The 23859-nt window shown below is 46.8% G+C and overlaps 1 protein-coding gene across 1 annotated transcript; it reads left to right on the top strand.

The window, feature by feature from the left end:
- Positions 1–4156: 4156 nt before the first annotated feature.
- BCL7B (BAF chromatin remodeling complex subunit BCL7B) lies at positions 4157–23584 on the top strand. The gene is made up of 6 exons (XM_047779852.1): positions 4157–4364; positions 7340–7415; positions 18418–18514; positions 20893–21063; positions 22171–22250; positions 22516–23584. The coding sequence occupies exons 1-6, from the start codon at positions 4273–4275 to the stop codon at positions 22606–22608; spliced, it is 609 nt and encodes a 202-aa protein (XP_047635808.1). The 5' UTR covers positions 4157–4272; the 3' UTR covers positions 22609–23584.
- The last annotated feature ends 275 nt before the right edge of the window (positions 23585–23859 follow it).

The following is a 23859-nucleotide window of genomic DNA, read 5'->3' as shown; positions in this document are numbered from 1 at the left end:
GGTATTGCTGCAAGGTGCAGCATAGGTCACAGATGCAACTCGGATCTGGCGTTGCTGTAGCTCTGGGGTAAGCCGGCAGCTGTAGCTCCAATTCAGCCCCTCGCCCCGAAACTTCCATATGCTGCAGGTGGGGCCCTAAAAAAAAAAAAAAAAAAGGAAAGGGCTGAGAGAGGTGAACTCAATGCTCTAAGGGGGCCTAAGCCTAAGGGTGGGATTATATGCTTTTGGAACAGTTGTGGAGGTTGAGTCTTGAAAGATAGGAATTTCCAAAAGAGGACGTTGGGGGGGTTGTGAGAGGGAAGAGCCGGCCTCCAGGGAGATGAAGAGTGAGTAGGAGCACAGAGGCAGAAGTGTGCAGAATCTCTTCAGTGAACAGGGAACAAGTCTTGTTCAGCTGCAGCCAGGAGTACAGGCAGGAGCAGTGGCGCCGGAAGCCACTGCAAGGCACTTTGTGGTTTACCAAGCTCATCCAGTCCCTACCTCACAGATTCTCAGCACAAGCCTGGGAAGTACAGCGCCATCGTTATTGACGTAACTTCACAGAAAACAAAACAAAGCCACACTAGGATTCAGAATGGTTAAGTGACCCACGCAAACCCATGAGACAAGTACACGGCTGGGTGGGATCCTGACCCAGGGTTTCTGTCTCCTGGCATTCTTTTCCCTGTGACTGGGGTCATAACTGGGACCCTGAGTAGAGCAATGGCATAAGGTTGAACTTAGGCAATGGGGAGCCATGGTCATCAAAAGTGTGCTGGCCCCAGGCAGGTGTGCTGGTTGGGGAGGGCTGGGTGCTATGGAGGAGCTAAACTGCTCTGACAAAGAAAGTGGGATGAGTTCCAGGTAATGTGGACAGGGTGGAAAGGGAGAAAACAGCTGATGGCGGGCCTGAAGGGAGTGTGTGGGCAATAGCCAAGACATGGAAACAACCTCAATGTCCATCGACTGATGAATGGATTAAGAAGATGTGGTATACATACACAATGGAATACTACTCAGCCATAAAAAAGAATGAAATAATGCCATCTGCAGCAACATGGATACAACTATGTGAAGTAAGTCAGAAAAAGAAAGAAATACCATATAATAGCACGTATCTAGAATCTAATGTACGGCACAAATGAACCTTTCCACAGAAAAGAAACACATGGACTTGGAGAACAGACTTGTGGTTGCCAAGAGGGAGGGGAAGGGAGTGGGATGGACTGGGAATTTAGGGTTAATAGATGCAAACTATTGCCTTTGGAATGGAGAAGCAATGAGATCCTGCTGTATAGCACTGGGAACTATAGTCATTTATGATGGAGCATGATAATGGGAGAAAAAGAATGTATATATGCATGTGTGACAGGGTCACCATGCTGTACAGTAGAAAATCAACAGAACGCTGTAAACCTGCTATGATGGAAAAAATAAAAATCATTAAAAAAAGTAAAGAGTTCCTGTCGTGGCGCAGTGGAAACAAATCCGACTAGGAACCATGAGGTTGTGGGTTCGATCCTGGCCTTGCTCAGTGGGTTAAGGATCCGGCGTTGCCGTGGGCTATGGTGTAGGTCGCAGACACAGCTCAGATCTGCCGGCAGCAGCAGCTCCCATTAGATTCCTAGCCTGGGAGTCTCCATATGTCGTGCATGCGGCCCTAAAAAGACAAAAGACAAAAAAAACCCACTACTGATAAGAAAATTTTTTAAATTAAAAAAATGAAGGGAACATGTGGGGAGGTGGGGTGGTCACTCACTCCTTCACTCCTCTATTCAGCAGCTCCTCTGTGCTAAGCATTGGGGATGTTCTGGTGAACTTTATGAGGGGGTCCCTGCCATCACAGGGCTGATATTTAAGGAGATAGTAGATAATATAAAGCAAATGAAAAATCAAAAACCTCCAATTATGATTAAGCTTGTGATCTTCAGGGATATCCAAGGGCAGTTGGGGTATCACAGGCCACTGCAGCTTTTACTCTGAGAAGGAGAATCCCTGCCTTGCATGCAAATTGCCCAAGGCCAAGGTCTGGGCTGCCCATCTCAGCACCCACCTCTGTATCTAGCAAAGGACTTTCACCTGGGAAATGCCAAGGTGCAACCTTTTGAAAGAAAAGTATGTCAAGGGAGCTTCCTGGTGGCTCAGATGGCTAAGAACCTGGCATTGTCACTCTTCTGGTGCAGGTTCCATCTCTGGTCCTGGAACTTCTGCATGTTGCAGGTGCAACCAAAAAAAAAAACCCCAAAAAATTCTGTCAGCAGAGGACATTTGTGTGGCTTGCAGGATATAGTTGGCAGGTGCCCACTCTGATCACTCTCTTACACAGAGAGCTTCAGTGGGAAATAAGGTGGGGAATGCAGGGCCAGATAGACAAATGTGAGCAAGAAATAGGAGGATCACTGGGTCTTTAGAGCGGAAGATGGCCTGAGGAAGGGGGCTGACTGGCAGGGTGACTGGAGGAAAGTTGGGTGTAGGAGGCTCATAGGGAGATATAACTGCCCAGTGCTGTGTGCCTAGACCAGGGTGCCCTATGAACAGAACTGGAGAGAGCTGGCCTCTTTCACGACACTTCTCTGTCTTATGTTTTATTTTCCTATTGCATTCCTTATCCTCACCTCAAGGGTGGGGAGTGTGTCTTTTTTTTTTTTTTTTTTTTTGACCACATCCATGGCTTGTGGAACTTCCTGGGCCAGGGACTGAACTAGTGCCACAGCAGTGACACAGGCCACTGCAGTGACAATGCTGGATCCTTAACCCGCTGCGCTACAAGAGAACTCCAGGGAGTCCTACTTATTTCTGCATCACCCACGGTGTCCACTGCAGAAGGGCATATAGCAGGTGCTCTGGTAGTTCTTGGGTTGCTATTTTGGATCAATGGCTTTGAGAAACAGATGCACCTTTGATCCCATTATTTCTAGAATCATCCTTCCCTCCATATGCTGGTTCAGCTCTTCCACTCTTCAGGCAGGCAGACACTATTCCTGGGCCTCTCACCAGCAAGACAACATATGCTTGTCAAGCCATGACGTTGGTGGATTATGAAAGGCTAAATAGTCATAAAGACTCTGTCAAGTTCAGGGTTGGCTCGACATTTCTCTGGAGGTAAAGAAGTAGACGCTATCAAGCAATGTAGACTGTCACCTGCTTCCTTTCTATTTCCTGAAGCAGCTGCTATAGGACCCTCCCTGCATACCACAAGCGCTAGTAAATGCCTTGAGTTGTGTGTGGGGGCAGAGCAAGGCAGCTGCGCTGAAGGTTAAACATTCACTCAAACATCTACTTAGCATGATAGTGTCTGTGGTCACAGGCCCTAGAGCAATTGGACCTACAGTGTTTTCAGAGCTCAACTACAAGGTCATTTGTTCCCAGATGCCCCTGGATACTCCTTATCCAGATTAGGGTTGTCATTGTACTTCCTTGAGCCTAGCATTTATAAACACCTGTTTTTCTGGCCTGCCTGTTCTACTAAACTGTAAGCTCTGAAAGCAAATCCCCAGATTTTGTCCTCAGCACTTAGCACAGAGCCTTGCACAACGCAGGCATCATTTAATCAACAATTGCTGAATTAAACGTGACAGTGATGCAGAGTGCCAAGTATGGACAAATCGGAAACCCAGAATACCAGGGGAAGGCTTCTCTAAGCTCCAACTGGATGTTGGAAGAGTAAATGGTCTTCAGATGAAGAGATGAGCGAATTCTAGGTGGGGAACAGATGTGTGCTAAGGTTGGAAGGCATATTGAAGGTGTGAAATTCTCTGGCTGGAGCGCAGCCGGAGCTAGGGCCCCAAAGAGGAAAGGCAGCAGGACACGGTGGTATAGAATCTCGGTACCGTAGGGAGTCAAGTCCATAAAATACAGGTTATGTCGGCAGCCCTGGCCAGAGGATGAAGGTGTTGATCTCCAAATCCCCTGGGAAAGATGCAGGGACGCCGGTTGCAGCGCCTCGCACCTCACCCTGCACACAGCACGTGCAGTCAGCTCACTGCATACCTGGGCCTGCGTGGAGGCCCAGTGGACTCCTTGGGTGCCTTGGGACGGACACCCAAGGTAGAACAACGAGGGAGTGGTGCGCTGGGTGGGTCTCCCGGGGTGGGGCACCCGGGGCGGGGCGCGCAGGCGCGTTGATGCCCCGAGCCTCAAGAGGAGGGCGGACGCGCGCTTCCTCGCGCACGCGCGCACGGTGGGGGCGACGGCCGCGGTGACGCTGCTGCGCCGGGCGGGTGGCGGCGCGTGAGGCGCGATTCCCCGTGTCTTGGGAGCAGTGTCCCGGCCCCCGCCGCTCCCGCCGCCGCCATGTCGGGCCGGTCAGTGCGGGCCGAGACCCGCAGCCGGGCCAAGGACGACATCAAGAAAGTGATGGCGGCCATCGAGAAAGTGCGGAAATGGTGAGGGGCGGAAGCGGAGGGTGCTGGCGGGGGTCGCTTGCCCAGGCCCAGAGCCTCGGCGAACTGCCTGGCGGGGTAGGAGCAGACCGGCAGCGCTTGGGGGGAGGGGGGGAGCGGAGGAAGCGGGTGGAGGGTGCCGCTGGCGTCGCCGTGAGGTCAGAGGGCGCGCCGGCCGCGACCAATCAGCAGGTCGCCCGGCCTGCGGGCCCGCCCACCTGCCCTCGCGCAGCTCGGCGCCTGCGGGAGCTGCGGTCTTCCGGCGTTGCTCGCTTTGCCGGATCTGGCTTTCACGCCGGTCTTCGTGTGGGCTTCGTCCCCGGGGCCGTCAGCGTTATGGGCCTTTTGCGTTCTGAACTGTCCCATATAGTAACTAACAGCCTGAGAATTTCACGTTGGCCAGACAGCGCTGTACTTATTAAGTCGTCTAAGTTAGGTGAGAGCTGCTGGGTAAACAACTGCCATGCGACCAAGTGGTCGTCGGAATCAGAAGCAGGCTCTTTTTCCTAATACCGGCCCACACGCTGCGACCTGGGGGGAATTTTCTCTCGGTGCCTCGTTTGGAAACGGTTCTTGTAACGTTCTTCTCAGGTGCTGGTTGACCGCCTATGTTGTATGAGGAACTCCAGTGCGTTATCAGCTTAATTTTTCACAGCCAACTATTTGCTCTAGTTTCATGAGTACTTTTCTCTAGCTGATTACTGCTAATAACTTTAAAGCCCCGGTAAGGTGTTAGCTCCCTCCAGGAAGCCTCCTTTAGGGTCATTATTATCTTGAATGTTTATTTGTCCATTTCTCCACACACGACCAAGTTCCTTATCTCTAAGGGCTTCATATATAGTTGGACTCAATACTAGTTAAATAATAAACGATTTCCCCCCCCCCCACACACACATCTAATCCTTTTTGATGAAACCTAAGAATGGGCATACCTTTCTCTTCCAGCCATCTCTGCCCCCACCTGGAGCCTAGGGCAGATGACCATCTTCTCTCACCCCGAACTCGGTACCAGCCTCTGGATGATCTCCCTGCTTCGGGGCTGGCTCACTCCCCAGTCCATTATCACATGGCATTTTTCTCAAGTGTGAATCTTCCTGCACTCCCCTACTTAGGAGATAATGCTTCATTGATCTCTTCTTGCTTAGAATAAAGATCAGAGGTGATCATTCTTGCCTCATCAGCCTGGCTCAAATTGCCCTCTTTTCTAGGATGCTGGCCATCTTTCATTTGGGGCCATACTGCTTTTCCTGCTGCCTAGTGTCCTTCTTAACCCTCTCCTTCCCCTTGCCTGGTTAACTCCTAGCTAAGCTCTGCAGTTACTTCCTCAAAGACAACTTTCAAGATGCCCTATCTAAATCAGGTCCCCTACATAGAACTTTCCATAATTGTATTAGGTTGATGAATAAGATGTCTCCTATATATGCCTTTTTAACCTACAGCAGTGGTAGTTTGATATGGTTAAATCTAATGATTAGGTTTCTAACTGAGCTGAGTTGTGTGATGTCTGTTTTCAGTTGGAATGTGGGCCCTGTGGGAGTCAGGACTGTGTATCTTATTCCTTGTGTGTCTAAGACCTAGCATAGGGTTCTTGCATATTAAATATTTGTTGGATAAATGAGGAAATGGAGTGGCTTGTCCAGGAATTAATTCCAGTTTCCTAGGTCTTTAGTTCATTCTTCTTACATCTCAGTCTCTAGATTTTTGTGATGTCATCGTTTACTCAATAGCAGCACCTATAGCGACAGTAACAGCAGTTACTTTTTTTTTTTGCTTTTTTTGTCCTTAAATTTGGACTTGAAATTTTCTTTTTCTTTTCCTTTTTTTTTTGCTTTGTCTTTTAGGGCCGCACCCACAGCATATGGAAGTTCCCAGGCTAGGGGTGGATTTGGAGCTATAGCCGTTGGCTTACACCACAGCTACAGCAACGCAGGATCTGAGCTGTGTCTGCGACCTACACCACAGCTCACAGCAACGCTGGATACCTGACCCACTGAGAGAGGCCGGGGATCGAACCCACATCCTTATGGATACTAGTTGGATTAGTTTCCACGGTGTCACAACAGGAACTCCCTGTAAAATAAAATCTTAAAGTAGTATTTCCATGTCTTGGCCTTCATCTCTTTCAGACGCCAGTGTAAGCTCATTGTGTTAGCTGAAAGCGTCTTGTCCTGCTCCTGTGATTATTTTTCAATGGAATCGTGTTTCAATCCAGAGTTCCACAGGAGTCATAGGAGTTCTACCTTCCATGGGATGTGTCCTGATCTTACTCTTGAAGCCTTCTTCCCTGTCACCTTCATGTGTTACAGTGGTTTGTTATCTTTTCATTCCTATTATTCCCCTAGGTAGGGACCCTATCTTCCATATCCTTTATCTCCTGCAGGGCCTTTGTAAATATGAGTGAAATTGAACTAACTGGAGACAAAGAAAGGAGTTAGATGAAATGTGTATCTGAGTTTGAAAGCGTACTGACACTCTATACTGCTGTCGTCTGTGAGGAAAGAGGTTTTTTGGGGTTTTTTTTTTTGTCTTTTTGCCTTTTCTTGAGCCCCTCCCGCAGCATATGGAGGTTCCCAGGCTAGGAGTTGAATCAGAGCTGTAGCCGCCGGCCTACGCCAGAGCCACAGCAACTCGGGATCGGAGCCACATCTGTAACCTACACCACAGGTCACGGCAGCGCCGGATCCTTAACCCACTGAGCGAGGCCAGGGATCAAACCCGCAAGCTCATGGTTCCTAGTCGGATTCGTTAACCACTGCGCCACGACGGGAACTCCAAAAGAGGTTTTGGCACGCTGTATGCGAGCAAAGGTGGCAAGTAGAGGATTCAGAGCTAGAGGAATTTGATAGGTAAGCTGTGATTTGACGGTGGAAGTTTAGAAGACCTTTTCGATTGAAGGAGTGATCAGAGAAGTAGAAAAGCACACTTTGTCAACAGATCATCTATTTTATTATCAGTCCTAAGAAGTGTCTTTGTTTTAGGGAGAAAAAATGGGTGACCGTAGGCGACACGTCCCTTAGGATATTTAAGTGGGTTCCTGTGACAGACAGCAAGGAGGTAAGTGTGAAGAAAATCAAAACGACCAAAAGGTAACGTCCTTCTTTCTTTGCCTCTTAATTATAATGGAATTTATTTTCCCAGAATGGCGTTGAAAATACTTCAAGGCACCCTCTGTCATTGGTCCATGCAAAGCCTCTTATTTTATTATTTCCCCCTTTATTTCCTTTTTCTCAATCCATTTCTCCTTTCCAGGGTTTAGCAAACTACAGCCTGGGCCTGCTCCCCATGATTGTCAATATAGTATAATTTGAACACAGCTATGCCTCTTGGTTTCTTTATTATCTGTGGCTGCTTTTGCGCTGTAATGGCAGAGTTGATTAATTACCATAAGACCCAATGGCCTGCAAAGCCTGAGATACTTATTATCTGGCCCTGTAAGAAAAATGTTGTGGACTTCAACTAGCTATGCACTATAGCGTATTACATGTGTTCTGTGTGTATGTAAGCCTTCCTATTCCTCTTCCATGAGTTTGTTTGGACACCCGTATATTCTTCTTCTTTTTTTTTTGTCTTTTGTCCTTTTAGGGCCACACCTACAGCATATGGAAGTTCCCAGGCTAGGGGTCTAATGGGAGCTGTAGCCGCCGGCCTACGCCAGAGCCACAGCAGTGCCAGATCTGAGCTATGGCTTTGACCTACACCACAGGTCACAGCAACGCTGGATCCTTAACCCAATGATCAAGGTCAGGGATTGAACCCGCAACCCCTTGAACCTTGTCGGATTCATTTCTGCTGCGCCACAATGGGAACTCCAGGACACCTGTATATTGTTGAAAAATACACAGAATTGTTTCACATTGATATTTTTTAAAAATTTTCATCTATTTACAGCATTGTGCTATAAACCTCTTTTTTGTTTTTGAGGACTCTACATGTTTCTGCAGTTACAAATATAGTTATTACCTTTGACTCTTGCATTTTATCCTTTTATAGGTAGTGACCACATTGATCTTTAGATTCCCCAAGTGATAATCACCCAGATTTCTCTTTTTTTTCTAATTGTTTTTAAAAAATCTGGAGTATAAAACATATACAGAAAATTATATAAAACATAAATGTGCATACAGTGAAAAATACAAAGCTAATACCCTTGTGAAAACCATCTAGGTCAAAAGCTAGAGTGTTGCCAACTCCCTCAGAAGCTTTTGTGAGTCTTCCCAGCATCCCCCTCCCTCCCCTCTAAAGGAGATCACTCTCCTGCTTTTGCTCTTTTGCTTACCTCTTTAGCCGTTGGTGAACATTTTTTACTTTATATGAACAGTGTAATGGGAGTATCTGTTTTTGTGTATTTTGGTTTTTTTTTGCCCAGCGTTATGTTTGTAAAAATCATCCATGTTGTCTTTGGAGCTGTTTGTTCCTTTTTGTTGCTCTATGGAGTTTTATTATAGGGCAGTACCATAATTTTTCTTTTTAGTTCTCCTGGTAGTTGGATATTTGGCTTGTTCCCAGGTTGGCATAATAGGAGCAGTATTCCTGTGATCATTCTTACTCGGTAGATGGGTCAATGTATGCGTGAGTTTTCCTAGGATATTCCTGGGAGCGGAATTGCTGAGGCTTAGGTTGTATGTATTTGGACCCATACCGGCTAATGCCGAGCTCTTTCTCGAAGTTATTTCTCCAGTGTGACCCACTGGAAATAGGAGAGTTCTGTGTTCCAAATCCTCATTCTCAGTATTGTTAGACCTCACATGTAAAGGTATTTCATTGTGGTTGTAATTTGATGACGAGTGATGTAATTACTAATGAGATGGAGAACTTTTTCAGCATCCTTTTGGATTTTTTTCTTTTAGAAAATGTCTAAGTCTCTAGCTGTGGTCTTTTTCTTATGACTTGTAGGGATTCTCTGTGTTGGGGACACATGTTCTTTATCGATTATGTGCTATCCGTATATTTTCCCATGCCATGACTTGTCTTTGTACTCTGTTTATATTACCTTGAGTAACAGGAGTTTTTAATTTTAATGTAGACAAAATAATCTTTTTCTTTATAATTAGTGTTTTCAAATGTTTTCTGTCTTTTCCTTCTTTGAGGTCACAAAGACATTCTTCTGTGTAATCTTCGATAAGTGTATTATTCTGTTCCCATTTATAATACACCTGGAGTTGATTTGTGTATACTTGAAGAAGGGGCCCAGTTTCCTGTTTTTCCACGGGCGTATGCATTTGTCCCACCCCTTGAAAAGACCGTTTTTTTCCTCCTGCTCTGGAGGACCACCTTTATCATGTTTCAAGTGTCGACCTGTGGATCTGTGTGCGTGTGTTGCCTCTGGCCTCCTTGGTAGCATAGCTGGCTGTGGCGGACATCCCTTAAAGCATTCTGCTTGAGGACTTGTGGTGTTTTCCGGAGTAGATGCCCAGGAGTGAGACTGCTCTGTTACAGGTGTACATATAGAATCGTTTCTACTAGATGCTGCCAGGTCTCTCTCCTGAACTTGCCCCCGTTGGTGCCACAGGGCTTCTGCCCCACATCTTCACCAACATTTCATATTATCTGACTCCCGATTCCCAAATCCTGAGAGATGCTAAGTGATGTCTCTTCATTTGGCATTTCTCTGATTACCAAGGAGGTTGATAATTTTCTCTCTTCAGATTTCTTTTTTTTTTTTTTAATTTTATGGCTGCGCCCACGGCATATGGATGTCCCTGGGCCAGGGATTGAATTCGAGTGGGATTGTGGAGCCTACACCACAGCTGCAGCAGTGCTGGATCTCTAACCCACCGTGCTGGGCCGAAGACTGATGGATCCTGTGCCACTTCATCGACCAGAGCTGCTGCAGTTGGATTCTTAACCCACTGCATCATAGTGGGAACTCCCAGATTTCCTTTTTATCCATTTAGATTTCCTCTTCTCTGATTTCTTATTTTCCTTATTTCTGTATTGGGTTTTCTGTCTTTAATTTTCTGGTTTGCATGGGTTCTATGATTGATGTTCTAGATACAGAAAACTGCAGTCAGTTTTGTACATGGCAGGTGTCTTTGTCTCATAACTTTGTCAGTAATATCCTCTGATTTTTTTTTTTTTTTGGTCAAAGTATTTTTTTTTTTTTTTTTCCCTCACCAGTGGCATGAGGAAGTTCCCAGGCCATGGATCAAACTTCTGCCACAGCAGCAACCCTGCAGTGAATGCTGGATATTTAACCCACTGAACCACATAAGAAGTCCATTGTCAAATTAATTTTTTCATGACAGTTTTTACTTTTGGGGTCTTGTTTCAAAATTATTCTTCTTTTTATGTTTATAAAGAACTTATGTATCTGCTGCTAGTCTTTTTTGGGGGGGGGCGGTGCATACCTATGGCATATGGAAGTTCCCACACTAGGGGTCGAATTGGAGCTACAGCTGCTGGCCTTTGCCATAGCCACAGCAACGCAGGATTCAAGCCAAGTCTGCGACCTACACCACACTCATGGCAATGCCAACCTGCAGCCTCATGGTTCCTAGTCAGATTCATTTTCGCTGTGCCACTATGGGAACTCCTTCTATTTTTGTTTTGAGTTTTTTTTTTTTTTTTTAGGGCCGCACTGGTGGCATATGGAGGTTCCCAGGCTAGGGGTCGAATCGGAGCTGTAGCTGCCAGCCAACACCACAGCCACAGCAGCGCTGGATCTGAGCCAACTCTGCAACCTACACCACAGCTCACAGCAATGCCAGATCCCTAACCCTCTGAGCAAGGCCAGGAATCGAACCCGCAACCTCATGGTTCCTCGTCGGATTTGTTAACCACTGAGCCTCAACAGGAACTCCGAGCTTACTTATTTTTTGAAATTATTTTATCTGTTCCTACAGTAGATTTATTTATTATGTTTTAGTGTATTTTTTTTTTTTTGCTGACCCCCCTCCTTTTTAAAGGGCCACACCTACAGCATATGGAGGTTCCCAGGCTAGGGGTCGAATTGGAGCTGCAGCTTTATATTATTTTTTTCCTTATTTATTTCACTTTATTTTTTTTATGTATAATGATTTTTATTTTTTTCTATTTTAGCTGGTTTACACTGTTCTGTCACTTTTCGATTGTACAGCATAGTGACCCGGTTACACAAACATGTATACATTCTTTTTTCTCACATCATCATGCTCCCTCATATGTGACTAGACATAGTTCCCAGCTTTTCTTTTCTTTTTTTTAAAATACCTTTCACTTCTTTAGTTGTCTCCCACAAATTTTGACATACCTGAATGTCGGAATGTCATTGATGGTGTCATTCAGCTGTAAGTTTCTCGTAAGTTTCTCTCTGGTTTCCTCACAACCCAAAGGTTATTCATTAGAATGATTTTTGTTTTCCAGATATGTGAGATTTCTTTTAAGCTGTTCTTTTAAAATTGGTGTTCTGGGAGTTCCCTTATGGCTCAGGGAGTTAAGGATCCAGTGTTTGTCACTGTTGTGGCTCTGGTTATGACTGTGGTACAGGTTTGATCCCTGGCCTGGGAACTTCTGCATGCTGCAGACACGGCCAGAAAAAAATTGATCTTCTAATTTAATTGAAATTTTAGGATATTAGTTCTTAGGGATTACTGGTACTTTTTTATGACTTGATTAATTTTTGGACAGTTTGCTTATGCTTAAAACAAATGTGGCGTTCCATGGTGGCTTAGTAGGTTAAGGATCCTCCAGCATTGTCACTGCTGTGGCTTGGGCTCAATCCCTGGCCCGGGAACTTCTGATGCTGTGGGAGCAGCCGAAAAACAAAACAAAATATTCTCTCTAGATATGAAATTAAAGAATTGAAGTATCTGTTATGTGATCCAAATCTTCTGTATCTTTGCTTATTTAGTATGTTTGTTCTATGTGTTTCTGAGAGTGTGTGAAATGGTTGGTTTGTTTGCTTCTTCATGGATGTTAAATCAGTTGTCACTTTGTCGCTTGCGGCTCTATTGTTTATTTATTTATCTATTTTCTTTTTGGCTGCCTCATGGCATATGGAGTTCCTGGGCCAGGGATCAGATCTGAGCCTCAGTTGCAACCTGAGCTGCAGCTGCAGCAGTGCTGGGTCCTTTAATCCACTAGCCAGGCCAGGGATTAAACCTGCAGAGATGCCACTGATCCCATTGTGCCATAGTGGGAACCCCCCACTTTGTCTTTTATGTCCAGCCCTTTTTCACCTCAAGTTCTATTTGTCTGACACTATAATTTCTACCCTGTTGTCTTTTTTTTTTTTTTTTTTTCCGGGCCACACCCATGGCATATGGAGGTTCCCAGGATAGGGGTCAAATTGGAGCTGCAGCTACTGACTGCGCCACAGCCACAGCAATGTAGGATCTGACCTGCATCTGCAACCTACACCACAGCTCACGGCAACACTGGATCTTTAACCCACTGAGTGAAGCCAGGGATTGAACCTACATTCTCATGGGTACTAGTCCGGTTCGTTACCACTGAGCCACAATGGGAACTCCCATACCCTGTCATCTTTCGATTTATATTGCCTGGTGTGTCTTGTAATTCTCTTTTCCCCCATTTCCTGTTTATTGGGCATATTAGGATTAGCTTTGGCTGTGGATGACAGGAAACTTAAAATAGCATTGATTTAAAAAGAAGTTTATTTTATTCTTGGAGGAACAGAAGTATGCAGTCCAGGACTGGTGTGGTACTTCTGCTCTAAGAGTCCCGAGGGACCCAGATTTCTTGCAAGCTTTCTGTTCCCTTTTTTAAAAATTTTCTAGAGAGTAATGGTTCATTTATTTTACATTATTTCTATTGTAAAATACATGTCATAAAATTTACTGTCTTAACCATTTTGAAGTGTACAGTTGAATAGAGTTAGTGCATTCATCTTGTCGTGTAATCCATCTCCAGAACTCTTCATCTTGCGGAGCTAAACTCTATACCCATTAAACAGTTCCCCATTTCTCTGCTCCATGTTCGACCTTGTATTCCAAGGTCAAGCTTCAGCCATCATTCAGTACATTCAAGTTCAAGACAGCAATAGGGTGGAAGGATGGACACATGCTATTTTCATGAATTTAAGGAGTTTCCTAGAAGTCGCCTCAGGACACGCATATATATCATGTGTGTTCATAGTAGCTGTGGGGCCAAAAAGGCCGGGAAAGTGTGACCACCTAAAAATGCTATTTATATGGACAGAGTTTTCTGCCATAATACACTTTTTTTCCCCTCTTCACCTCATGACTAGACAAATTTTCCTCTGCTAATTTGAAAGTTCCACATTCTATTTTTAGTTTTTGTATTGGCTATCTCGAACCTAATAAGACTTATATGTATATCAGTATATGTATGAAGCTTACAGAAATCTGTGTTTCCCCTCTGAGCCTGAACACATTTTTTAACCACCTCTGCTGTCTACCCCGCCCCCACTCTGATCCTGACCCTGGCCTTAGTTTTGAATGGAATTTCAGATCAGATATTCTCTTCAGCTATTTCCATTTTTACAGCTGTTTCCAGTTTTAGTGGTCACGTGGACAAAGTAAATGTTACTACTTACATACTAATAACTCTTCGTACCTAGTTATTACTGCTTTCTCCTAGATTCATTTCTTTTCTTTTTTTTTCTTTTTTTTTGTCTTTTGTCTCTTTTTGTCGTTGTTGTTGTTGTTGCTATTTCTTGGGCTGCTCCCGCGGCATATGGAGGTTCCCGGGCTAGGGGTCCAATCGGAGCTGCAGCCGCCAGCCAGCCTCGGATTCGTTAACCACTGCGCCATGATGGGAACTCCTCATTTCTTTTCTTGCTGGAATACACCATTCAAGAATTTTGTGGAGTTCCTGTCGTGGCGCCGTGGTTAACGAATCCGACTAGGAACCATGAGGTTGCAGGTTCGGTCCCTGCCCTTGCTCGGTGGGTTAACGATCCGGCGTTGCCGTGAGCTGTGGTGTAGGTCACAGACGCGGTTCGGATCCCAAATTGCTGTGGCTCTGGTGGAGGCTGGCGGCTGCAGCTCCGATTCAACCCCTAGCCCGGGAACCTCCATATGCCGCGGGAGCGGCCCAAGAAATAGCAAAAAGACAAAAAAAAAGGAAAAAAAAAAGAATTTTGTCAAAGAGGGCTCGTGTGGAGAAAACTTTCTGAAAATATTTTTTTATTCCTGAAAATATCTTTTACTTTCATATTTAGTTGATTGTTTTACCTGTTTATGAAATTAGAGGTTCAAAATTATTTTCTTTCAAAATTTCGAAACTGTTACTCAGTTGTGCTTCTGGTATGCTGTTCGAGGAATCTGATGTCTGTATAATTCTTAATTGTCTCGATTGTCTAATTGTAACTCTTTATAGGTGAACCTTTCACATTCCTAGAAATTTTAGAATTTCTTCTCTTTGACCTCCTGGAACTCCTGTAAGAATATTCTATAATGTTGACATCTAACTTCGTTTCTTTTCTTTTCTTTCCTTTTCTTTTTTTGTCTTTTATCATTTAAGGGCCACACCCATGGCATATGGAGGTTCCCAGGCTAGGAGTTGAATCAGAGCTGCCGCTGCCAGCCTACGCCACAGCCACAGCAATGCGATCCGAGCATCTATGACTTACACCAAAGCTCATTGCAATGCCGGATCCTTAACCCACTGAGCAAGGCCAGGGATCGAACCTGCAACTTCATCCTTCCTAGTCCGATTCGTTTCCACTGCACCATGAAGGGAACTCCTAACTTCTTTTCTTAACTTTAGTTTGTTTCATTTCTTTATTCTTTACTTGTGTATTCTGACTTCTTAACCCAGTTTTTGCTCATTAATCTTTTCTTCAGTTGTATCTAGTTTTGCTAATAAACTCATTCACTTAATTTTTTTTTTGTTTTGGCCGCCCCATACCATATGGAGCTCCCTAGCCAGGGATCAGATCCAAGCCACAGCCAAGAACTAAGCTGCAGCTGCAGCAACGCCAGATCCTTAACCCTCTGTGCCGGGCCAGAGATTGAACCCAAGTCCCGGCACTCCCAAGATGCTGCTGATCCTGTTGTGCCACAGTGGGAGCTCCTTAATTTTTATTTTGAACAATTTTATTACTCATACCAAGTTTCCTCGGTTGCTGGTTGTTCAAAACAGCTTTTCCAGTGTTATTCTTATCTTTCTGAGGAGACTTGCTGGGTTTTATTTAACTTCTGCTGTCCCATGTGGCACAGCAGGTCACTCATTGTGATGAAGTAGATCCAGCATTGTCACTGCAGCAGGTTGGGTTGCTGCCATGGCATGGGTTCGATCTCTGGTCAGGGAACGGTCACATGCCATGGGCATGGCCTAAGAGAAAAAAATAAAATTTTCTGTCCTATTAGTCTGCTTCTTCTGATATAGCTCGTTCTGTTTATTATCTTCCATGGTGCTTGTTTTTCTCCAGTGTCTGGTTAGTTTTTTCAGTCATCTTTTATTCCTATGAGTCTGAGCTGCCTTGGTAGAAATATATAACCGAGGGGAAGATATGAACCTAAGCTCTGTGGTCCCTCCTCTGAATGGATTTAGGGGATGGCATTAGCCTCAGGGTCTAGCCCTTTCCTCTTCCCTTTTTCCATCTTCTCCTGCATCCCAGGAACTCCCTGGGACCGTCTTCATTGTGCTGCCTTTATCTAGGAGCAGCCATCCTAGCCAAACAAACCCAAGGAACTCACGGGTGAAAAGGGGGCTCTGGAATCACCTTTATTTTTCATTTAAACCTGGTTCTGGTGATGCCATTACCTGTAAGGGCCAAAGGTCAGGCCACTAGACCTGTTGAGTAGTGTGTCTGTGTGGGGGGGGGGGGACAGTGCTACCCCCGCTTCCCGACCCCATGTCTCATGCAGAAGCCCCAGGCCCTTTCCTATTTCAGGTTCTCCCTGCTCAGGGCTCAGCTCCCTTTGACTCTCCAAACGGCTTCTCACAGTGTTTGTGTGGGTTTCTGTGGCAGTTTATCTACCTGCCATCTTCTGAGGTACTAGCATAGACCTGTTAGGTTAGGAAAAATAAAAAATGATCACATGGTAAAGAAAACAATGGGAAGGATGCAAGGTAGTGGTACACTGCTGATGGGAGAAGAAATGGGCACAAACTTTCTACAGGTCAAGTTGATCATATATATACTTGAAAGCTTGTTTGGACAGACAGTGGGACTCCTTCCACAGTGTGTACATCCATCGCATCTCAGCCGTGTACGCCCTAACTGATACTTGTCACTTAGACCTCAGTAAAGCTGAGGGTGGTTCAAAGCTTTCGCAATGTTTTTGCCTTCGATCTGGAAGTTTTAGCTCTAGGAATTTACCCTCGGGAGATGATCACAGTGTGTACAGGATCCATATACAGGGTTGAACATGAATGGTTGTTCGGAGTATTTAAAAATGACAAGCAGACTTCCTGCTGGGGCTCAGTCAGTGGTAATGAACCCCGCTAGTATCCATGAGGACTCGGGTTCTATCCCTGGCCTCACTCCTTGGGTTAAGGATCCAGCGTTGCTGTGAGCTTGGGTGTAGGTTGCAGACGTGGCTCGGATCCTGAATTGCTGTGGCTGTCATGTAGATGGGCAGCAGTTGCAGCTCTGATTCAGCCCCTAGCCTGGGAACTTCCATATGCCACGGGTATGGCCCTTAAAAAAAAAAAAAGAAGAAGAAGAAGAAAGGTGGTATAGGAGATGACTCAGTGGCACAGGAAAATGTTTTTAATATGGTGAGTGGGGGAGGGAAGTGAATTCCACTGAATCTTGATCCATTTTCACACAAATATATGTGTAAGTTATCTCTGGTTGTACAGAGACAACTTACATTAAGTCTTTCTATTCTGAAAATAGAAATTCTGTATTTTCAGAATTTCATATAGTGGATGGATATTTTACTTGAGCACACAATCATTAAGACAGATAAACGAGAGATCAGAAAAAAAAAATGATGAAGCCACATGTTGGCATGGCTCGTATACCATATACATTGCCAACTTTCTTACGGAAAGTGGTGAGGCACAGTGTATGTCAGAAAAATCGTATGTTTCTACCTTTTGATCTAGAAGGAAATTGTGTGTGTGAGAATTTAGCCAAATAAGTAATTCAGGAAAAAGTGAAAGTTGAGCATTGTGGGTTTATTCCGAGTGGCAGTAAACAAACACAGTCCTAGATAAGGTAAAGCTCAATGTCCACTAGTTGAGTGGTGATTATGGTAAACGGAATGTTGGGCAGCTAGTAAAAATCATGTTCATGTAGCTTCTGTAGGAAAATGGTAAAGTGTCGTTACATTAAAATTGTGTCTGCATGTGCAAAAAGGATGGGAAACACGTGCATAAACGTGTACAGTTGATTTGTTGCCAAGACAGGATTGAGAGTATTAGCAAAAACTGAGTTGTGTTACTAGAACCGTTCCCGTGCAGTACACGGGAGTGAAAGGGGTGAATGAGGAAGCTGAGGTTATTCAGGTTTGAACTTCGGGCTGTGAGGATGCTTGGCTTGCAAGTGCTTGGCGTGATTGTTTCCTTTCCCGTGGACTTGCTGGTTGCAAGTGCTTGCTTCCCACTGTGGTTCCCCCACGTGTGTAACCTGCCTCCTGCTTGAAGGAAAGAATGTTGTAGGCAGAGGTGGGCCGGGGGTGATCGTTTTGAGTGGATGGTGCTGATGGTCGGGAGTAGAGCTCGCAGGGGCCCCTTGTCCTGTCACTGCTGCTGTTACATATAAAGCGCCTCCTTTCTTTGTCTCAAGGTCTTGTTTCTTTCACATTTTTTTTTCCTGCTTCGCTGCTAAAACAGGGATCTTTCTCAAATGAGTATTTTGTGTTTCTCACCCGCATGCATAGGGAAGGATGGGCTAGAGCATTCTGCTCAGGGCAGAAAGCAGAGGAGTACCACAGGGAGCTCTAGTGGAAGCATACATTTCTGCCTCTCACTTGTGATTCCTGATATTCGTGCTGGAAGGGCCCATTTTACTGATAGAGACATTGGGCCTGGGGACACCTTGTCCAGGATTCATTCTGTTATTCCTTGGGTCCGGATTCTGAAGCCACTGTCGTTCCTCCTGTTCCTGATCCAGACTTCTGTGGTGTCTCAGCACCTCTTCCCTCTCTGTGGGTCTTCTGCTTGGCTCTGTCATATTCCTCTTTTTTTCCTTTTCTAGAAAGAAAAGTCAAAATCGAACAGTTCAGCAGCCCGGGAACCTAATGGCTTTCCCTCTGATGCCTCAGCCAATTCCTCTCTCCTTCTTGAATTCCAGGGTGAGTTGCATCCATATGTCTTCCTCGCAGGAAAATAACTTAGATAACCCATTAATGATCAGAAGAGTAGTCTGTGTGTCATTTCAGTGCCTGCTGTTTTGCTGGTATCTCGCTGGGCACTTTATGTGAATCTTTTCATTTAAAATAGCCCTGCAGGAGAGGTGACAGTGTCCTCGTTTTGCAGTTAAGGAAACTGAGGCTCAGAGAGGTGAGGTTATGTATCTAAAGTCACATCGCATGTAAGTGACAAACCCCATGGTAGGTCCTGGTTTTCTGGGTCAGAAGCTCTTTTCTTTAAACTGTGTATTTCCGGAGTGCCTTAGAGTAGAAGCCCCCAGAGCCGAGGCGTCTGCCCGTCCACTGTTAGTCCAAGGTCTGCCTCCTAAGCTGCTCTTCGCTAGACGTCCGGCCTGAGTCAGCACTGCGCTCATGTTACCTTGTACACCTGCTGGCAGTGTTCATGCAGCACTTTCACTTCAGTTTCTCATTTTTATCCTTACATCAGCCTGTGATATGAAGCAGGCAGTTATCGTCATCCCTATTTAAGGAAACTGATGCTCCGAGAAGAAAAGTGTTTGCTTAAGCGTAAAAGTGACAGCGCTTTATTCTTTTTTATAGTAGAATGCTACTTGCATTTTATATAGAAGGCAGTGATCTTTCTCGGATAAAGACTAGCAAGGGCTTACAGTTGTCTCTTCGGGACGAGCCTGGGCGTGACCAGGTATCCGCTTCTTTGCTCCGAGAGGAAGGAAGGTCGTGGTGATGGAGGAAGAGAAGACCGGGGACAGGCTCTCTAGCCCCGTGAGGGAGCGCGTCACCGTGACGCTCTGGGAGACACAGGAGAGCTGCTTCCGCAGTCGGGCCACAGCTCATCCTATTCATTCAGTGAGCATTTCATCAACTCCTGCTATGTGCCAGCTACTGAGGACTGTGCTGGAGATTCAAGGACCAGTAAGCCACAGAGTCTGCCAGCACAGAGTGTCCTGGAAGGAGTCTTGTGTGTGAAACAGTTAATGCAGGTGTGCCCAGGATGCAGCAGGAAAAGAGATGGGAGTGTGGTCATTGCCACCCAAGGGAGCCTGGGTCACAGGGCCCTGCAGGGGAAGTGATGCCCGAGCTGAATGGTGGCAGGTGTAGGGGCTTTGCAGCAAAGCCGGAAGGAGCAAGTCCTCCCGGACACCTCTGCGTGAAACCGCGCTTAGGTTGGTGTCCAGCGTGGCTGGAGCCGAGGGTGCGTATGGAAGAGCAGTGGACAGTGAGCGAGGGATCAGAAAGGAGCTTGTAGGTTGTGACAGGGAGCAGGCCATCTCGTAGGCAGCAGGGCACCACAGAAGGGTTTAGAGAGGTCATTGGCCATGGTGTGAGGTGCACTGGGAGTGCCTGAGGCTGAAGGAAGGGCAGTCAGGTGGCTGTTGCAGGAGGCCATGCCAGTGATCATGAGGCCTGAACCAAGGCAGCAGGAGAGGAGGGAGAAACACAAGTTATCAGAGCATCCCGCGGATGGGTCAGATTTGGTGACTGGCTGCTGGAGGTGAGGGAGAGGAAGGAATCGTTGGCTCTGTTTTTAACTTAGGTGGGGACTTTTAAGCCTTCAGAGAGCGCTTCCCAGGTGGGGTGCCTTGGTCCTTGAGGCAGTCACTGGAGCCTGGGCAGCTGAAAGGGCTGAGCTGACCCCCTCCAGACACCACCCGCTTCCTTCAGCTAGCCGGGAATGGAAGCCAGCCTTGATCATCTTCTGCACCTCTTGTACTTATTGTGAGAAAGGTCGAGAGGCACAGCCGTGTCCCTCTCGTCACTGGTCAATGCGAAAATACCAGGACCCAGCTATCATTGGTGGGTAATAAAGAAGTGATTAATAAGCATATCTTGACATTCCTGAAATATAAATGTGGCATATCCTTAAAGATTCTGGCTGCATGTGGTGCTTAGAATTTATGTTCTAAAATAGAAAGTACTTAAATTAGTCAACCCAGGGAATTGTTGATGTGGTGCAGCATTGGCTCTGTGGCAGCGCGAGTTTGACCCCTGGCCTGGCGTAATGGGTTAAGGATCCAGCATTGCTGCAGCTATGGCATAGGTCACAGCTGCAGCTTGGATTCAGTCCCTGGCTTGGATTTAATCCCTGGCCTCGGAATTTCCGTATGCCACGAGTGCAGCCCCCCAAAAATCTAATCAGCTTAAACTTAGTTGATAATTGGCAGTGCTCAGAAGGCCCATGAGTGTCCACCTTTGGTTTGGGGCCATTTGCAGCCACGGTCATTGTGAGCCTGGCTGTGTCCACACTGCCGACAGAGAGACACCAGGCCCGTGGCTCTGTACTAAGTTACTCTCGAAAATGATCACCTTTAGCTGTTGCCTTTGTTGTGTTTGGTTTTCAGATGAAAACAGCAACCAGAGTTCTGTGTCTGATGTCTATCAACTCAAGGTGGACAGCAGCACCAACTCGAGCCCTAGCCCCCAGCAGAGCGAGTCGCTGAGCCCAGCGCACACCTCTGACTTCCGCACAGATGACTCCCAGCCTCCCACTCTGGGCCAGGAGATCCTTGAGGGTGAGTCTCTGTTGGCCCAGGATGCACGTTTTGGAGGGGCCTTGCCTCTTGCTCTTGATGTTTCTTTTGAGTAACAGGTTAGAGAAGGTGCAGTAGAGCCGGCAGCTTCAAGCCATTTGTTAATTGTTTGGGCTATTGTGGGGAATGGTTGTATTTTCCTTTTCACAGAATGAAACAGAAAATAGCAACACAATCAAGTGCCAGGCTCTGTGTAAGGAGGGCACTTTTCATATTTGATGCCTGATATGACTCGTTCAAAAACCCTATGAGGAGTTCCCATCGTGGCACAATGGAAACGAATCCGACTAGGAACCATAAGGTTGCGGGTTCGATCCCTGGCCTCGCTCAGTGGGTTGAGGATCCGGCGTTTCCGTGAGCTGTGGTGTGGGTCGCAGACGTGGCTCAGATCTGGCATTGCTGTGGCTGTGGTGTAGGCCGGAACCTGTAGCTCTGATGGGACCCCTAGTCTGGGAAACTCTGTATGCCATGGGTGTGGCCCTAAGAAGATAAAAATAAATAAACAAAAACCCTATGAAATTGCAGCTATTATCTCCATTTTACAGATGAAGTAGTAGAAAGGTGCAGATGCTTGGCCATGATCACCCAGCTAGCGACAGGCGGAGCTGCATGTCTCCACATTCCTTCTAACTTCAGTGTACATGCTGTTTGTGCTAGATCCTGCGAATTTCTTTCTTTCTTCTTTTTTTTGGTCTTTTTGCCTTTTCTAGGGCCACTCCCGCGGCATATGGAAGTTCCCAGGCTAGGGGTCTAATCGGAGCTGTAGCCACTGGCCTACACCACAGCCACAGCAACGTGGGATCCGAGCCGCATATGCAGCCTACACCACAGCTCACGGCAACACTGGATCCTTAACCCATTGAGCAAGGCCAGGGATCGAGCCCGCAATCTCATGGTTCCCAGTCAGATTCGTTAACCACTGAGCCACAATAGGAACTCCAAGATCCTACGAATTCTGCGGCCAGTGTGGCCTCCTCCTCAAGGCTCCTCTGCACAACTCCCAGCAAAGCTCCCCCAGCTTGAGGCAGAGATTCCCCAGGAGTCTCCCGCCTCAGCAGGCCCTGCAGTTACGCTGCCCTCGCCTTTCAGAGCCCTCCCTGCCCGCCTCAGAAGTTGCCGATGAACCGCCCACCCTCACGAAGGAAGAACCAGTTCCAGTAGAGACACAGGTAAGGAGGCACTTTGGGTTTCCCAGTTCCTAAGACAAAAGTCAGGGCTCTTGTCAGTGGCTGTGCGTTGGCTCTGTGGCATCCCGTGTACTTTGTGGGGCTGGGGAGGCAGCAGGGGGAGCTGGGCTCCCCGGTTGTGAGGTAGGGGGAGAAGTTCCATTACCTGCGAGACGGTTGGGGGTGGGCTTCTGCTTGTAGTTAGGGTTGGCCGGGAGGTCTGCTTCAGAGGAACGGCCGTAGAATTCCATGCTCTGGCTGTTTCTAGATTGCTGAGGAGGAGGAAGACTCTGGTGCTCCACCCCTGAAACGCTTCTGTGTGGACCAACCTGCAGTGCCGCAGACAGCGTCGGAAAGCTAGCACCACCTTGGCGCCCTCTGCCTCCTGGCCCCTTGCCTCTATTTATTGCATTCTGGTTCTGGCTGTGCTGTGTTGCTGGGTAAGGGCAAGCACTGGGGTCCAGAGCCTGCACACAGGAGCCCTCTGGGCTGGAAGGCTGACATAGGACCTGGGGTCATAGCATCATCTTCCCATCCCTGGCACCTGTGTCTGCTTGATCCTGAGAAGAGGAGCACTCATGTCCCTTCTGCACCCCAAGTGGGCTGGAGCATCCAGCACTCCAAGGTGGTTCTGTCACCTCCAGGTAGCAGCCTCTGCTCCAGAACCTCTGGCGTGGGCTGCTGGTGCTTCTTCAAGAGGAAAGAGATGTGGAAGGCGCCCTCGAGAGAAGAGAGTGCCTGAGGCTTACTTGAACTTGAATGGAGACTGTAGAGTCGTGGACCTTCCCCTCGGGCTGGGGGCCCTGTAGGCTGCTGTTGGAGGAGGCCTGCCTGCATGGACGCTGGAGGGAACGAGAAGGCTTTTCTCCACCCGAGGGCAGAAAAGTCCGTATAGATTTCTTACTGTCAGGGTGCTTCTGCCCATTCCTGAGGTTATTCTGCCTCTCATGAGCTCTTTGGCTGCTGACAGTCCTTTGTCCCCCACCGTAACCATCGCCTTCCTCCAGCAAACACACGCACACACAGCTTCCCCCGTTTCCACTGGACATTTCATTCCAGCACCTCCTGCCTCCCGCCACCGTCCCCAGCACTCCTGCTACAAACTCCGCCCCAGCAAGAATTTGAGGTTCTGACAACGGTACCCATCCCCACAGTAGTCCTTCAGCTCAGACTTTCTAGAAAGCTCCCTTTTCTTTGAAATCTGCATGTTTAATTGAAGCCTGTGATTTTATTTTTTGTTTCAAAAAAGTTTAAGAAAATGGAAATGGGCAACAGTGAGTGAAGACATATTTTAGCACTGAATAGAATATTTTTAAAATTAAACTATTTGAAATATGTCTTGGTATCTGAATGCTTCATTCTTGAAGGTTGTGGGGGGCAGGAGTTGGGGGGGTGGCTGAGTGCCTGTGAAGTCATGGTGGCCTGGGCCCTGCCACCTGTCTTCACTCTACAGAGTGACTGTTCCTTTTTTGTCTGTATCCACAGCATGTGGAAGTTCCCAGGTTAGGGACTGAACCCATGTCATAGCGGCGATCTGAGCGGCAGCAGTGACAGTGCCAGATCCTTTACCAGCTGGGCCACAAGGGAACTCCCAGAATGACTTTCTGATGCA

Source organism: Phacochoerus africanus, chromosome 5 (assembly GCF_016906955.1).
Source record: "Phacochoerus africanus isolate WHEZ1 chromosome 5, ROS_Pafr_v1, whole genome shotgun sequence".
NCBI lineage: Eukaryota > Metazoa > Chordata > Mammalia > Artiodactyla > Suidae > Phacochoerus > Phacochoerus africanus.
This window is presented reverse-complemented; position numbering and strand designations above follow the sequence as displayed.